At 37.5% G+C, this 17,087-nt stretch overlaps 2 protein-coding genes and 1 long non-coding RNA gene across 3 annotated transcripts; 2 read left to right on the top strand and 1 right to left on the bottom strand.

Moving 5' to 3' along the window:
* Positions 1 to 5,466: 5,466 nt before the first annotated feature.
* Positions 5,467 to 7,915, top strand: LOC137708677 (glutathione S-transferase F9-like). The gene is made up of 3 exons (XM_068447801.2): positions 5,467 to 5,610; positions 5,730 to 5,778; positions 7,464 to 7,915. Exons 1-3 carry the CDS (start codon positions 5,467 to 5,469, stop codon positions 7,913 to 7,915), a joined length of 645 nt encoding a protein of 214 aa, XP_068303902.2.
* Positions 7,916 to 9,492: 1,577 nt separating this feature from the next.
* Positions 9,493 to 11,386, bottom strand: LOC148689438 (uncharacterized). The gene is made up of 2 exons (XR_015958802.1): positions 11,346 to 11,386; positions 9,493 to 9,676 (listed from the first exon to the last, which is right to left on the bottom strand). It is a non-coding gene; the product is annotated as an uncharacterized LOC148689438 (long non-coding RNA).
* Positions 11,387 to 13,441: 2,055 nt separating this feature from the next.
* Positions 13,442 to 16,387, top strand: LOC137709386 (glutathione S-transferase F9-like). The gene is made up of 3 exons (XM_068448478.2): positions 13,442 to 13,685; positions 15,124 to 15,172; positions 15,591 to 16,387. The coding sequence occupies exons 1-3, from the start codon at positions 13,542 to 13,544 to the stop codon at positions 16,040 to 16,042; spliced, it is 645 nt and encodes a 214-aa protein (XP_068304579.2). The 5' UTR covers positions 13,442 to 13,541; the 3' UTR covers positions 16,043 to 16,387.
* Positions 16,388 to 17,087: the final 700 nt, after the last annotated feature.

Genomic DNA, 17,087 nt, shown 5'->3' on the forward strand with positions numbered 1-17,087 from the left:
AAATAACTTGGAAATAGTTTTAGTTTTCAGTTATTTTGGGTGTGTTTCTTTATACATATGTCTTCTATGTTTCTCTACCGTCTTTTCTCGACTCTTTTATATTTCTCTCATGTGCTTACCCTTTGTTTGAAACACAAAATTAAAAGGCTTAATCGGATAAATAGCCCTTCTGGTGATAATATAATCGGAAGATAGCCACCGTGATAAAAAAAAAAATAGGATTTAAACCCTCGTGATGTAATTCGTTAGCAAATCTAATCTAAAATTGATTTTCCGTTAAATGTCTGTTAATTGAAGGGTAAAACTGATCAAGCAGCAGCAATATTAGAAATCTTGTTTTTCTTTTTTGTCGTTATAAGAAGTCTTGTTTAATTGCTTACATTTTGATGAAGATTAACGAAGCAGTAAGTCTATGTTGCCCAAAATACAAGAGTTGCTTTCTCATGAAGTTTACCTTTCGGAACTATTGACCATTTGGTTTCCCAATGAATGAGACATATTTCGACTTTGAGTGTTGTGACTAGTGTTCTAAGAGTTCCCGCCTAGGACCGTTTAGGCCCCATCTCAGCACTAGGCAGCTGGCTATGCCATGATTAATCACTAAGTGTTTAAAAAAATAAGAAAGGACGTCTAAACCCGCCTAAATCACCTAGACCGCAACTTTGACTTAGACCAAAAATAGATCTTACATTTTGCATTTTATTTTTTCAATAAATTGTAAGAGAGACTTGTTGGATACTTAGATGAACATTCATTATATGCTTGTTTCTCATGCTTTGAATATGTTCAAGTACTCTATAATTTATATATCATTCTAATTTGCAATTTTGTATCCCAATACAATTACATATATTTACTTTATGTATAAATAAACATTTACTTGTATGCTATATAATAAGTTTAATTAACATTAACGACTAGGCCCCCACTTAGCCGGTAGTCCCCTGTCCGTCGCCTAACTAGTGACCAGCGCCTTTTAAAATCTTGGGATACGAGTGTTAAATTTCCATGATAGGGTTTCAAAGGGTGGAAAAAATGGTGGTAAGAAAAAGCATGCTTAGATAATTTTTTTTTAGCTGATCCGTTGATAATTGTTAGTAAGAAACACTTCAAAACAATAGTGTGAACATGTGTACTTCCTTTGATGTCTAATGCTGCCGCGATAATAACAGTTGGAACTAGGCATTTTTTTCCTTTAATTAAAATAATGCTTTAAATATAATTTTCATTCTTCTTCTTCTTCAAAAAAAAAAAAAGTGTGTGTGTGTAATTTTCATTATGTCTATCTAGAGAAGATATTGAAAGATCTTCATTCACATATCTATATGCAAACTCAAACAGTAGGAAATGAGACCATAAAGTATTTGTCCAATTTCCATGCTTGGTTTACAGTAACGGGAATAAAAAATTTGTTCACTTACTTTTACGTAAATTTGCACAAAAACATGCACAAAAGTTTTCCCAAGGTAATTAAGGAACATGTATGAAATTCCCTCTGCATGGAAAGTTCATACTCACTTGGCAAGTATCACATTCCCAACAATATGTTTACATAAACATAGTATATCTCATACTCATTACGATAATCCAAATTCGCAAATTGCAATTCAAACGACAGTTTAAGTGTGTTTTTTTTTTTACTATAAAATGGAGCTTTGCGGAACTTATTTGTGAAAAGTCATCCCATACTTATTCGCGTACTGATCAAATATGTTTGTTTTTTTCAATGAAATCGAAAAAGCCTTTTCTTCCGAAATTTTTTGTTAGCGGACCAGCATCCTTGAGCATATTGCAAGATCACTGTCTTTCAGTATTTACTGTAAGTCTGTAACCCAAGGATTTTTGTTCTGGATATTACATACATGTTCAAACGACTGCTACATTTCAATGCTAATATCGGACAGTCTATTGGATACCAACACATGCATTAACATCTTTGAATTGAGAGGTTTCACAGCTTAAAGGTTAGCGTCCACACAGATCAGATAATTAATGATGTTGATTCGATCAGGGAGAAAAGGAAAACAAAAACCTTTTCACACAATTACCAGAATTCTGTAAGTCGTTGGGAAAATCGTAGCTGGAGCACTCCTCATTATAGATGACTATTGCAGATATGATACATAAGCTCCTACGTACATTCGAAGATAGGGATATATACACACACACACACACACACACACATATAACCTCATTATTTCCATTTTGGCACCTTGTCACAAAATCTGACACGGCTTGTTGGCATGCATACGTTCTCACAATTGTGACACGACCGCCCGTTAATGTACAGCGTATATGTTTTTGTTTTATTTGGTTGCAAAATTATGCGTACTGATATGCCTCTATTTTTATTTTTGTATTGTGGAAGCCAGTTTTATATATAGGAGAAGTTGAAATGTCTTTGTAAGTCTTCTTGGTTTTCGGATGATATGGATAACCGTAACTTGTTACCAGTTGTCAGCTTTTTAAGAAACAAATATATATATATATATATATATATATATATATGATTATCCAAAAAAATAATAATGCATTACATATGAGCGTGCAAGAAATAATTAAGCAATTAAGGTAATGTTGGGTAATTATTTTATTTTTAGTTTTTAATATAATTTTTAGGGTAAATATCAGTTTACTACCATCATGTTTCGTGATTTTCAACATTTAGTACATCAAGTTTTTTTCGTCCCAAAGTCATTCCTAAAGTGTAAATTTTGGGACAGTCTCATACATTCGTTAGTCAAACTATTAAATCTCCCGTTAAATGATGGCATGACGCCCATGTGGACAATGACTAGGCGCTACGTGTCATTAAAGGGTTCACGTGGATTTTTTTTTCTTTCTTCTCTTTAGAGGAGTTCACGTGGATTTTTCTTCTTCTTCTTCTTCTTCATCAGAGGAGGGGTTCACCTTCACCCCTCCCGACCCCCTCCCTTCTTTTCCCTGCACCCATCCTCCCCGCAAACTCACCCATTCCCCTCCTCTGCACTCACCATCCCGCATACTTTTTCCAAGGAGGTGATGTCAGTGGTAGATTTAGCAACTGGGATGAGCTCAAAACTAATGAGAAAGAATAACAAAAGCAAATAGAGGGAGAAATTGGAAACAGGGTTTGAGAGAAAACCCATTTGCTCTTTCCAATTTTTGGATCAAATCATGTCAGTTCTTGGAGTTCCTGAGATGGGCTTTTGAAAACTTTGAGAAAAACCCAACTGGGTAAAGTTTAGATTGAAGCTTTTTTGCTTGAAACTGATTTTTTTGCATAAAAAAAAATTGTTTTATTTTTGTGGGGTTTGGTATTTGGGTTTTTAGGTTTTGCTTCTCTGACGCAGACAACTCATATCCCCAAACCCTATCTCGAATGCCCATGCCAAATTCCGACCCAACACCCATCATTTTCCCTCCCGCAGTAGCCAAAACATTCCCCTCATTCACCAGCTCCGAGAGATTTCCCACAGATTCAGGAACATTTCCCGAAAAATAATTGTAACCCAGATCAAGAACCTTTAGCTTCTTCATCTTTAAGAAGCTCAGGGGGATTTCATAGAAGAAGTCGCATATGACACTGTGAAGGGCAGAGAGGCAGAGGCCGTCGGGGAAGAATGAGTGCCAGGGGATGTTGGGGTTGACGGAACCCAGAACTGTGTAGAAGGTGTCTTGCTCGACGGGGGTGAGGAGGGGTTGGGGTTGTGAGATAACAGCTATGGACATAAGGTTCGTGAGGAGGATGAGGAGGGTTGTGAGTGCAAAGGAGAGAAATGAGGGAGAATGAGGGGAATGGGTGGATGTGCGGGGAGGTTGGGTGCAGAGAAGAGAAGGGAGGGATAATGAGGGAGAGGGTCGGAAGGGGTGAAGGTGAACGCCCATATTTTTTTTTTTAAATTTTTTTTAATATTCACGTGGATCCTTTAATGACATGTGGCACCTAATCATTGTCCACATGGGCGCCACCTCATCACTTAACGGGAGACTTAACAGTTTGACTAACGGATGTATGAGACTGTCCCAAAATTTACACTTTAGGTATGACTCTGGGACGAAAAAAATTTGATGTACTAAATGTTGAAAACCACGAAACATGAGGGTAGTAAACTAATATTTACCCTAATTTTTATTTATTGTGCTTGAAATAAGAGGAAATGAGGGTGACGGGTAATGTGAGAGAAAAATAAATAAGAACCAAAATATTAAAAGTGAAAGCAACTTAAAATAGTTTTAGTTTTCAGTTTTTATTGTTGGTATTTTTCTTTATACATATATCATCTACATCTCTCTCACCGTCTTCTCTCGACTTTTTTTTTTTTATATTTCTCACATGTGCTTACCCTTTATTTCGAAGAGAGAAGGGCCTCTTGAGTTGCCCTTCGTTTGGCCAAACTAGGGCTGGGCATTTAAAAAAAAAAAAAAAATGAGTGAACTGCATCGGCAGCTTGGTTTGGTTTGCTTTTTTTTTTTCTTTTTTTTTCTTCCAATTTTCGGTAGTTAAACCAAACCTTCCCAACCTTAATCGGTTTGGAAATCGATTCTTAAAATTCTTAACATGCTGTTAACCGAGTTAACCCACATATATTTTATTTTATTTTCTTAATCATAATTAATACGTGTAACTATATACATGGTTAGTTATTTATGAGTTACCATGTTTCCACCACATGAAAACAAAACCTGATTAGTTTAAGAGTCCCTTTAGAGAACAACTGGGGGCACCATTAGGGGAAGGCAACAGTTACTGCCTTGGTGCTCTCCTTGGGCTACTTCATTTGTACTTTTTTTTAGCAACCACTCATATTGGTGCTATGTTCTGTAGCTTTTGGGGGAGAAATTTGTTATGTATTTACGCCTTCACACAAACCGAGAACCGACCCAAACCAACTCACCACTGTTGATTAACCAACTTGATCGGCTTTAAACCTAGCTTGATCAGTTTTGGTTTACAATTTTGACCCAATTGACTAGGTTGGTTTAGTTTCGATTTCGATTTTGGCCCAAAACCGACCCAAACCAACTCATGCCCTCTCCTAGGCCAAACTTAATGAATTTCTCATCACATACTTGAAGAAAAGAGGCTTCCATGGTTTTGTTATTCTCCATTTGTGTATTAACATAATCAAAGTCTTACAATTCTCTTGTTCTGTAAAAACCTCATTATTCAGAAATTAGATATATGTACAATGAATACAATCCTCTTATTCTAGTAAAAGCACTCATTTTCTTTGCTCAGCGATCATTTTCTAGTCAAAGTATATATAATTGAAAGAAAACTTAGGTCACAAAGACTTTTGGAAATTTGGGAATGGAAATTTCAAGACGCCCTAATCCTGTTTATGGAAATATCCCTTCCATTTTTCAATTGTATGCAATTTTCAAGAAGCCCTAATCCTGTTTATGGAAATATCCCTTCCATTTTTCTATCTATATAGTAAGAAGTAAAGAACCTTTGGTTCTTACATTGAAAAAGTCATAACAATGGTGGTGAAGGTGTATGGGCCTCCGTACGGCTCCCCAAAGCATGTGCTGGTGTGCCTTGTTGAGAAAGAGGTCGACTTTGAGACAGTCCCCATTGATCTCCTCAAGGGAGAGCACAAACACCCTGATTTCCTCAAGTTTCATGTTGGCTAATTAATTACTTCTTAATCCAATTGTTTCTAATTAGTGATTGTTTTACTCATAAACTATGGAAATTATTTATGTGTGTGTTGATTTTTGAATTGGTTTGTCTTTAAATGCAGCCATTTGGATCAGTTCCTCTCATTCAAGATGAAGATTATACTCTATATGGTATGCTATGCTTTTTGTTGAAATGTCCCACATCGACCGTATCAATGAGAAAAGAATAGTTTAAATATTCTAACCCCCTCCAACTAATACCAAGGCCTTTTGTGATAAAACCTCACACCTTATGAATTGTGCAGGTGGTAATTACCAAGTTAGGGATAATATCGGTGTTGTTGGAAATGGGTATTCGGCCCGTCTCTCTGATAATTCTACGAGTATCAGAGTAAGGGAGCGGGCCCGTATTGTACTGCCGTGTGTAGGGTGAGTCCCCTTGACTCCACGTGGTTGTCGATGTGTGGATGTTCTACGTGTGACCTAGGGAGCGGGCTTGTACTGTACTGCCCCTTTTGTGATAAAACCTCACACCTGATGGATTGTGCAGTGGTAAATTACCAAGTTAGGGACAATATCGGTGTTGTTTGAATGTGTGGATCTCCCACGTGTGACCTAGGGAGTGGGCCCGTACTGTACTGCCCCTTTTGTGATAAAATCCCACACACCTGATGGATTGTACAGTTGGTAATTACCAAGTTAGGGACAGTATCGGTGTTGTTTGAAGTAGGCATTTGGCATGTCTCTTTGATAATTCTACTGGTATGAGAGCGAGGGAGTGGGCCCGTACTATACTGCCATGTGTAGGGTAAGTCCCCTTGACTCCATGTGGTTGTCGATGTGTGGATCTCCCACGTGTGACCTAAGGAGCGGGCTCGTACTGTACTGCCGCGTGTAGGGTGAGTCCCCTTGACTCCATGTGGTTGTCGATGTGTGGATCTCCTATGTGTGACCCACTAATTGGGTCTCGGCGTGTTGAAATGTCTGACATTGACCGTATCAATGAGAAAAGAATAGTTTAAATACCTAACCCTCTCTCCAACTAATACTGAGGTTTTTTGTGATAAAACCTCATACCAGACAGATTGTGTAGGTGGTAATTACCAAGTTGGAGACAATATCGGTGTTGTTGGAAGTGGGCCTTCGGCCCGTCTCTCTGATAATTCTACTTGCTGGCACTTGTTTTTTATTTTTTATTTTTTTATTTTTTATTTTATTTATTATTTAATCTGATACAAGTGATAGTGGGGTAAAATCGAACTCGAAATTTCAATTGCAGCGGTGAATATTCTTAACCAACTGAGGGACAATCATTTTGGGGCCAAATTTTTTTATCTTTTGAGAATTACCTTTTGTGGGTTTACTTAAGTAGCATCAGATTCACACTGCAATACACTTGCTCACCGGTTTCTTAACATCACCAATAGTGGCGAAGCCACATAGCCGCATGGAGGTTCTAGAATTCACCCCTTTGAAGCTGTACGGAAGGTGTTCGATGAAATGCCTGAACTGATCACCAATACAATGATTCAACAAGTTGCTTGCTAAGAATGTAAAGCTGCACATCGGAAACCTGAGCAAATACAATACAACACTACGACCGTATCAATGAGAAAAGAATAGTTTAAATATCCTAACCCCCCTCTAACTAACAACGAGATCTTTTGTGATAAAACCCTACACTTGACGGATTGGGTAGGTGGTAAAGTGGGGACAATATCGATGTTGTTGGAGTGGGCCATTGGTTTTACACACTACTAATAGAACCAAAGTTTTTTTTTGTTTGAGATAAAACTCCACTAGTCTATCTTTCTGAAATCTTGCCAATTGTTTGATAAATCATCTTTGATCTGTAGAATCACGTGCAATCATGAGGTACTACGCAGAAAAGTACAAGTCACAATGGACTAATTTGCTGGGGAAGATAACTGAGGAAAGAGGGCTTGTGGAACAGTGGCTGGAAGTTGAAGCACACAACTTCCACCCACCTAGCTACAATATGGCCCTTCACATTCTTTTTGCCTCAATTTTGGGTTTTCCTTCAGACCCTAAGATCATACAAGAAAGTGAAGAAACGTTGGGAAAAGTGCTGGACATTTACGAGGAACAGCTGTCAAAGAGCAAGTACTTGGCCGGTGATTTCTTCAGCCTTGCTGATCTTAGCCACCTTCCGCTCACTCAATACTTGGTGGCTAATATGGGAAAAGAGTATATGATCAGGGACAGAAAGCATGGCTCTGCATGGTGGGATAACATTAGCAACAGACCATCTTGGAAGAGGGTCCTCCAGTTTGGTGCCCCATTTTAAGGTCGATGTACCTTTGGAAGAAAATGTGTGTACAACATGTGTATACACTGGTTTTTCTCGTAGTGATAATGTGTTGTGTATGAAAAGTTATTGTGATAAGAAGGTTTTACTCTCTTGGTACTTTATATAAACTTTCATACCCTGGAGGTTGGGCAAAATAAATCATCAGAACTTGTTGGAATAATGTGCTCTTTCCTTTATCATTTGCTTTATGTCATGGCTATCTGCCAATCTGTGGTAAATTTTCTGTGTCAGCTTCCTTCTATTTTCACTTGATGATCAGCACTGCAAGGTCAAGCTCATCTCTGATGCTCGAACTTGTAAACTACATAATACCTCCCCAAATTAAGGTTTATCAATAGTAAATAAATACAATATTGCAATATGTGTGACTATAACATCACTTGACAATGTGACGTTGTACTGAGAAGATTAAGTAAATAAATACATGCGTTATAGAATGTGAAATTGTAACTCCACATGGTAGTGTTATAGTCACTTTAAAAGAATCAATTACATAAATACACGTGTATAATATGAATTAAAAGAATCCAGTACATAAATACACATGTAGAATATGAATATTGTCATGTAAGTGTTTCACTGGAGTGGCTATAAAGGGGACGGTTGTTCATGATATGAATATTGTTCATCAAGTTGAATACCAGAGTACATAAACAAGACTACAAAATAATAAGAATATTATAAAAATAAAATAAAAATGCTAGAAAGGCTACAAAACCTCACAATGCCACATTGTGACTAACTTATTCTAAAAAACTAGGAATCATTATATTTATAACGAACACATCTAACCCTAATACTAACAGACTAGACCCAATTTAAACTTATAAGAAAATCCAAACAATATAATATCTAAAATAATAATATTTTCCAACACATCATATTTAATATTATGAATACAAAACAAGGCAGACTAGCTTCAATGCATTTCACATGCTTTCTCATCACATTTGGCACCTTTTACTCTTCTTACGTCATGGCCTCCATTTTATATGCCATTATGTGTTATGTCCTGGCGGTCCTTTTATATAACATATTTATAAGAAGTTGTTATTGACGCTTTAAATTTTTTATTTTATTTTATTTTTATTTTTTAGATTTAGTTATGAAAAGTGTATAATGAGATTTTTTGAATGTCAATAAGAGTTCCTTTACATGTACATAATTGTCTTTGCCTTGCTATCTTAGAACATCTCTAAAATAGACTATCCAAATCAGAATTAATAGTCAAAAGATAGCAACAATTTTCCAACCGAAAAACCAAATCTGATGTGGCATGATGTGAATTAGCAACCATCACTCTTGTTGCCCAAATTAACAATAGCTTCAAATCTTTTTTGAATTGATTATTGACTGCATTTTATTAATTTTATTATTATTTTTTATTTCAAAACATTTATGATAATATTTTAATGCAATAAAATAATAGCTTAGTTGACATGACGTGACACACCCCGACCCAGAAAGTCCACTTGGACCCTGAATCGAGCTGTGCTGGCCGACACCTGGAAGGTGACGAAGCCATAAAATGTGATAGTGTATAAAAAGTAAATAAATTTGAATCTAAAAGTGTCTAAGTACCAGAGTGCGCTACGAGTGGGAGCGAACCCATTTCACACGCGATGTCAGAGCATAAGTAAGGTACAGTAGTATGGGTAAGAATCATACCCTCAAAAATATCCATTAATACTAAGATTCACCACAGATTGTTGTCGATACAAACTCAGCAGCTAAAACCTGGAGGGCACCAAACAGAAGGTGTGAGTAAGCAATAAAACCAAGCTTCCCAAAGTTATTACCTCTCTAAAAGTAATGCCCTAATGTAAAACCCGTATCGTTTTCCATAAGACAGTACAACATATATACATATATCCAAACCATACTCAGAAATGACCAAACCACGGTTTGCCATTAACTCCACCATACATTAATAAGTAGGCCAAATGAACTAAATCAATACAAAGTGATATATCAGTCAGAGTCATCTAAAATGACATGTACAACTTATCCGTATCTCATCAATCATGGCTAGCATATAAGTCGGAGTCACCTCTAGTGACCTGTACGACTTATCCATATCTCATCAATCATGGCTAACATATAAGTCGGAGTCACCTCTAGTGACCTGTACGACTTATCTATATCTCATCAATCCTGGCTAGCATATAAGTCGGAGTCACCTATAGTGACCTGTACGACTTATCCATATCTCATCAATCCTGGCTAGCATATAAGTCGGAGTCACCTATAGTGACCTGTACGACTTATCCATATCTCATCAATCCTGACTAACATATAAGTCGGAGTCACCTCTAGTGACCTGTACGACTTATCCATATCTCATCAATCCTGGCTAGCATATAAGTCGAAGTCACCTCTAGTGACCTGTACGACTTATCCATATCTCATCAATCCTGGCTAGCATATAAGTCGGAGTCACCTATAGTGACCTGTACGACTTATCCATATCTCATCAATCCTGGCTAGCATATAGCTCAATAAGTATACCTGCACACGAGTCGGAACCACCTAATGTGGTCTGTACGACAGGACTGGGTGTAAATAAATAAGCTCAAGTGCTACGATCACGTGAAGACTGGGCGAATAATCGCGGGTCACCTACGAGTCGGAACCACCTAAAGTGGTCTGTACGACAGGACTGTGCACCTACCTTGAATCCAAGGTGAGCATAAGGTGCGGAAGGTGAACATCACGTGAAGGACTGTGCCCTGGCCACGGGCGGGAGCACTAACACCGGGGTGCAGGTTTATGAGCTCTCAATGCATCTCAATATAACATGTGCAACACATGGCAACCAGTACGACAGTATCGAAGTTGCCTAACACATAACTGTAGTCATGCTATAACGCAATCGATTCAACTAGTACCATAAACTCACCTGAACTTACCTGGGTGTCCTGAGTTCACCTTTGCACTTGAAAGCATTCCCAATAATTATATGCAAGTAATATACATATTGATATACTATGATGCAATCTAATACTCAACCATGTCGTAGCATGTTCAATTATAAACAATACAGTGAGAAATGTACAATCAATAACGCATTACTCCCAAACTACTTATTTTCAGGGATAATTATCCATGACGACCCAATTAACACTAATTTAGCTAACTAATTCATAAAACTAAAACTTGCCTTTACCAATTTCCTTCGCCTTACTCAATTTCCCAAGCAAGGCTTTGGTCTCAAATATTTTATGGCTGCATCTAACGTCTCGTTAGACTGCCTACGTACCCCAAATAGGGATCAAGCCATTCGTAGTTCATATCGTACTTCAAGCATTCACAATAATTATATATGAAAGTAATATACCTAATCAATTTAAAAGTGTCGATAGAACTCTCAATAATATGTACGATAAAAAGGAAAAGATCCACTTACTTGGAGTCCACGCTATGATTCTCTAGCGCACACATCGAGGCTTCCTGAATGATTGGTCCCTGTGACCAATTATCAAATCACATCTCAGAACTCTTATCCGAAGAGTACATAATTCACATAAAACACAACCTCAACGACATTCTAAAATAGTTTGATACCCATTGACCACAAGTCAACCGTCGATCAAAGATCGATGGTAGGGTTTACAACCCTGTATAACTTGCCCCGGAAGATCCGCATATCAGATTTCTAATCCGTAACTTCCAACGATCCACAATATGTTTCAAGAATAACATACTAAAATTTCATTACGATCCAACGGTCAGATCTCCGCCAATTGCCTAAAACAAGTGGCCATGAACATTTATTTTACTAACTTACAAATCCAATTCAGGAAGATCCGTAAGTCGGATTCCCGATCTGTAAATTCCTATAATCTTTAAATATTACGTATTATAATATATCCCATTTTGGTGATGATCCAACGGTCGGATCATCGATTCACATTTTTATCAAGTAACGTATCGTAACGAATTTAGGTTCCAACTATCAACCTACGTCATTCAAATGACAAAACTGAATTCAAGACATTTGACATAGCCTAAAAATAGCATTGGCGGCCCACTGGCCACGCGCCGCCGCACGCGCCGCCGCGGGTGGCGGTCGGCCGCCCCGACTAGCCGGAAAATCCAACTATTTCCAAAAATTCTCAAACTTCACAGAAATGAAGACCTCAGTGAGTGGAACAACTTTCATATCTGCCACGAAGTCCAAAAGTGGACGGAAGATGGTCAATTTTGCCCACGAAGCCGGCGGATGCCTAAAACTTCCCGACGTCGATTCGTCGTCTACGGTGGTCCAACGGGGTCAAGGTTGGTTGGGTTTTTCTCCTGGGATGATGGGCTACAAAGCCCAAGTGGTGGCATCGGCCATTGCTTTGCCGATTTGCCGGAAAATCGAAAAGGGTGGCCGGAGCACCATTGATTTTCGTCAACTTTCGTGGCCTCAAACCGCCTCATACCATGGTCAATCAAGGTGGTTCTTGGGTGGGTTTTGTAGAGGGGAATGAGAGCTTCAAGATGGTGGTGGTGGCATCGAAAAACTCCACCGGAGTTGGCCGGAATCGGCCTTGGAAGGTGGTCTCGTGGTGGCGCGGGTATGGGTGCACGGGAAGCTCTCTTCCCTTATTTTTTTTTTTTTTTTTTTTTCTTTTCTTCTTTCTTTCCTCCCTCCGTTACTGATTTTGGGCTTCCCCCACAAAGTGGGGGTTTAATTTAAATACACACTAAACCTTGAATAACCAATTTCGAACGTCCGTAACTATACCGTTATAATCCGGACGCGCAAACGGCTTTCGCCTATACGTTCGTACCAAAGAGTACTATGAGGATATGCTTAAAGAATAAGTCCCACATCTCTCAAGTCGATGGTCAACGGAAGTCAAAGTCCTTGCCTCTAGGGCAATTTAGTAAATTCACGCTTTTAAAATAAAATAAAAACGTAAAATTCGGAACGGGTTGTCACATGACGGGTGAAGAGAAAAACTAAAAGATGTTAACCTACCCCATTGACTGTCAAATTTAAATTTTATGTTTAAAATTGTGAAAATTACATTTACCTCCTCAAGTTGACATTAACAAATTTGTTGGAATTTTGGATTGACGGGCAGGGCACCCAACTCTAACAACACAAATACTGCCCCCAACTTGATAATTATCACATGTCTAATCCGTCAGGTGTGGGAACTGAGTATTAATCAGAGTAAGGTAATTATATTTAAACTCATTATTTCTCTTTCCCTCACCTATGTGAGATAGTCAACAAAAATAACCTTTAAATAATGACGTGATAACAATGTGTTCCTTATTTATGCTGACCTGATTGCGAACTTATGCCACTTGACCATTAAATTAAAAACTTTTCGACTAGAAAAATGATCTTCAAAATGCATCCTTCTTTAATCTTTGAAAATGTAATTTATCCTTTAAAATTTAGCATCTTTTTTTGAAGATGCTGCTAGGAAAGCTCCAAATGGATGGATGTATGCATGTGAACAGCCCCACCTACCCTCCACTTCAATTTTAAATTCTTCCATCCAATTGTTGGAGTGCTATATAATAAGAAGTAAAGAACCAGAAGCTGGAGTTTGCAGACTGTGATCTAAATCCTTCGGTTTTAACACTAAAAAGTCATAACATGGTGGTGAAGGTGTATGGGCCTCTGTACGCCGCCCCAAAGCGTGTGCTGGTATGCCTTGTTGAGAAAGAGGTTGACTTTGAGACAGTCCCCATTGATCTTCTCAAGGGAGAGAACAAACACCCTGATTTCCTCAAGTTACAGGTTAGCTAATTAGTTACCTCTTAATGCAATTGTTTCTGATTAGTGATTGTTTTACTCGTAGGATGAATTGAGATGTTATTTTGTAAATACGTAATTATTTTGAATATATTAACTATTTTTTTATTTTTCGATCTTCTGAAAGGGATAAAAGAAACATGTTGTTCTTTTTTCAATAATTTTTTATCTCTAGGGGACCTCTCAATAGATTCAAACCCAAATGAAGTTCTGACCATCTATCAGAGAAAAAAGAACGAATAACTCTATAAATTATTTAGGGTAAATTACACTTTACCCTTCCAGGTTTGGGTGAATTGCAACTTCATACAATATCTTTAAAACATTTCAATCTCATAGATTTTCTTTTGTTTTATTTCAAATTCATACATTTGTTAGTAAAACTGTCAATTCGACCGTTAAGAGATGATGTGACAAATAGAAAACTTACATATTTTAATGATGTGGAAAATAAAAATAATAAAATATTAAAAACTAAGGGGAAAAAAAAGAAGAGCATCGCTTCTTCGACGGTGGGTGTGGTGGTGGCTCTGCAGTGATGACGGCTGTTGTTCGCCGACGGCTTTCAGTCGACTCCGCCGAGCCAATTTGTGGGATTAGGGTTGAGACTCAGCGGGTGACTGGGTGTTGGATAGTATTGGGTTTGGGACTCTCCACTGCTGAGCTTTGCTCGATAAACGCTAGTCCAAGTCTTTTATCACAGAGCTTCGAGCCACCATTTCCATGGTCGGCGAACCCATCTGTAAGTCGATGGCATCTTTAATTTTTTTTCTTCCAACCCCGCGTACCCACTTCCCGCCCCAGATCCGTCGATCTCCGTCCCAGAAGCCAAAACAAGAAAAAGTACCAAAATTTCCCACACTCAATACAGAAACATAGAAATCCCAACATTTTCTTACCCATTTTCCCTCTAACCAAACACACCCAATTTTCTTCTCAGACAATATGCAGAGCTTAAACCACCCATTCCACTTCAGATCCTGAAAAACCCAGCTAAGCCCATAAATCAAAAACTAAAAAACTAAAAAATTTCCCACTGAGGAAGACGCTGAGGTTGTGATGGGGCTCTGCAATTGCAGCAGGTTGGGGAAGTGGCGTGAAGCAGATTTAGGGTTTCATTTTTTTTTTTTTCTTTTTCTATTTTTAGGTTTTTAATAATTCAAACCATGTGGCCCAAACTTTGTAGTCATGTTAGTATAAATGTGGAACCCATTGTTGTCACATCATTATTTAACGGCTAACTTAACAGATTATTTAACGGTTGTATAATATTGAAACAAAATAATAGTAAATGTATGAAATTGAAATGTTTTAAAGATATTGTATGAGGTTACAATTGTACCAAAATTTGAGAGTGTAAAATGTAATTTACCCAATTATTTATGTGTACATTGATTTTGTATTGGTTTGTCTTTAAATGCAGCCATTTGGAACAGTTCCTCTCATTCAAGATGGGGATTATACTCTATATGGTATGGTCTGCTTTCTTTCTGGCACTTGATCGTTTAGTTTTTATTATTTATTCTGATACAAGTGATAGAGGGCTAGGAAAATCGAACTCGGAATCTCAGTTGCAACGGTGAATATTCGTAACTGAGTAACAACCATTTTTGCTAGCACATGATATATCTTTACTTTTGGGTCCAAAATTTATTATCTTTTGAGAATTTTCTTAGCATCAGATTGACCTTACAATACACATGCTCACTGGTTTCTTAACATCACCTATACAAATGACCTAACAAGTTGTTTAAGAATGTAAAGTTGCACGTCCCAAACACATAACTAGTGATTCCACTACTAATAGCAAAGTCTTTTGAGATAAAACTTCACTGATCCGTCTTTCTGAAATCTTACCAATTGTTTAATAAAATCGTATTTGATCTGCAGAATCACGCGCAATCATGAGGTACTATGCAGAAAAATATAAGTCACAAGGGACTGATTTGCTGGGAAAGACAATTGAGGAAAGAGGGCTTGTGGAGCAATGGCTAGAAGTTGAAGCACACAACTTCCAGCCACCAATATACAACTTGGTCGTTCACATTCTCTTTGCCCCAGTTTTGGGTTTTCCTTCAGACCCCAAGATCTTACAAGAGAGTGAAGAAAAGCTGGGAAAAGTGCTGGACATTTACGAGGAGCAGCTGTCAAAGAGCAAGTACTTGGCCGGTGATTTCTTCAGCCTTGCTGATCTTAGCCACCTTCCATTCACTCACTTCTTGGTGGCTAATATGGGGAAGGAGTATATGATCAGGGACAGAAAGCATGTCTCTGCATGGTGGGATGACATTAGCAACAGACCATCTTGGAAGAGGGTCCTACAGTTTGGTGACCCATTTTAAGGTCGATGTACCTTTGGAAGAAAATTTGTGTACTACGGGTGTGTACAATTATTTTTCTTGTAGTGATAACGTGTTGTGTATGAAAAATTATTGTGAGAAGAACGTTAAATTCTCGTGTAACGTTATATTCTCTTGTAGTTTATAAAACTATTGTACCCTGGAGTTGGGCAAGAAAAAAAAAAAAAAAAAAATCAGAACAGCTTGTTGGAATAATGTGCTATCTCCTTGATCATTTGCTTTATGTCTTGGCTTGCGAGATGTTTTTTATTTCTCTGTAAGACTCACATTCGACCTTCCATTTACTATTGGCTGATATTTGATCGTTTTTCTGCTTCATCTTCCTTCTATTTTTCTGTTTCTGTCGTCCTCATCTCTGATGCCCTCACTTGTGAACCACAGGGTTGATACCTCTCCAAATTAGGAATAGTAAATAAATAGAGTGTTGCAATATGCGTGACTCTAATATTATGTGATAGTATGATAATCGCATTGAAAAGATCAAGTAAAAAACCTACGTGTAAATATGTATAATTGTGACATTATGTGACAGTGTGACAATCTCATTTTAAAAAAAAAAATCTTCGAACTTAAGAGCTTAGTTTTGCGAGAAAGGGTCATGCTTGTACCTTGTAGGTTTATGGGCTTCTTGAGGTTGAATTTGTTGTTAATTTTAATTGCTTTTGAAAACCACATTAGTTTTGTGAATGTTTGATATCAGATCGTTACGAAATAAGCTAAACAAAATTGTTTATATTAATATACTAAAGATTGTATGATACTGAGCTGATCAAAATCAAATTACAAACATGTACATCCATTATATTTGGACCGTGAGCTTTACATATACGTTAAAGAACAATGTTCGACTCTTTATATATAAAAAGTATTTTGAAACATGTAACTTATTAAACTCACATAAAAAGTTGGGTTTTTATCACAAATGGTCTCTGAAATTAATCCACCTATTAAGATGGTCTCTGAAATTAAAAATCAATCAATGTGATTTCTGAAAATAGATATCGCAAATCAATGTAATCATTCCGTC

This window comes from Pyrus communis, chromosome 17, assembly GCF_041283825.1.
Source record: "Pyrus communis isolate YQ-2024b chromosome 17, ASM4128382v1, whole genome shotgun sequence".
Classification (NCBI taxonomy): Eukaryota; Viridiplantae; Streptophyta; class Magnoliopsida; order Rosales; family Rosaceae; genus Pyrus; species Pyrus communis.

Coding starts and splice junctions, on each gene's coding strand:
- LOC137709386 (XM_068448478.2), top strand. CDS start 13,542: ATGGTGGTGAAGGTGTATGGGCCTCTGTACGCCGCCCCAAAGCGTGTG. Junction 13,686..15,123: donor CTGATTTCCTCAAGTTACAG/GTTAGCTAATTA, acceptor CTTTAAATGCAG/CCATTTGGAACAGTTCCTCT. Junction 15,173..15,590: donor TGGGGATTATACTCTATATG/GTATGGTCTGCT, acceptor TTTGATCTGCAG/AATCACGCGCAATCATGAGG.
- LOC137708677 (XM_068447801.2), top strand. CDS start 5,467: ATGGTGGTGAAGGTGTATGGGCCTCCGTACGGCTCCCCAAAGCATGTG. Junction 5,611..5,729: donor CTGATTTCCTCAAGTTTCAT/GTTGGCTAATTA, acceptor CTTTAAATGCAG/CCATTTGGATCAGTTCCTCT. Junction 5,779..7,463: donor TGAAGATTATACTCTATATG/GTATGCTATGCT, acceptor TTTGATCTGTAG/AATCACGTGCAATCATGAGG.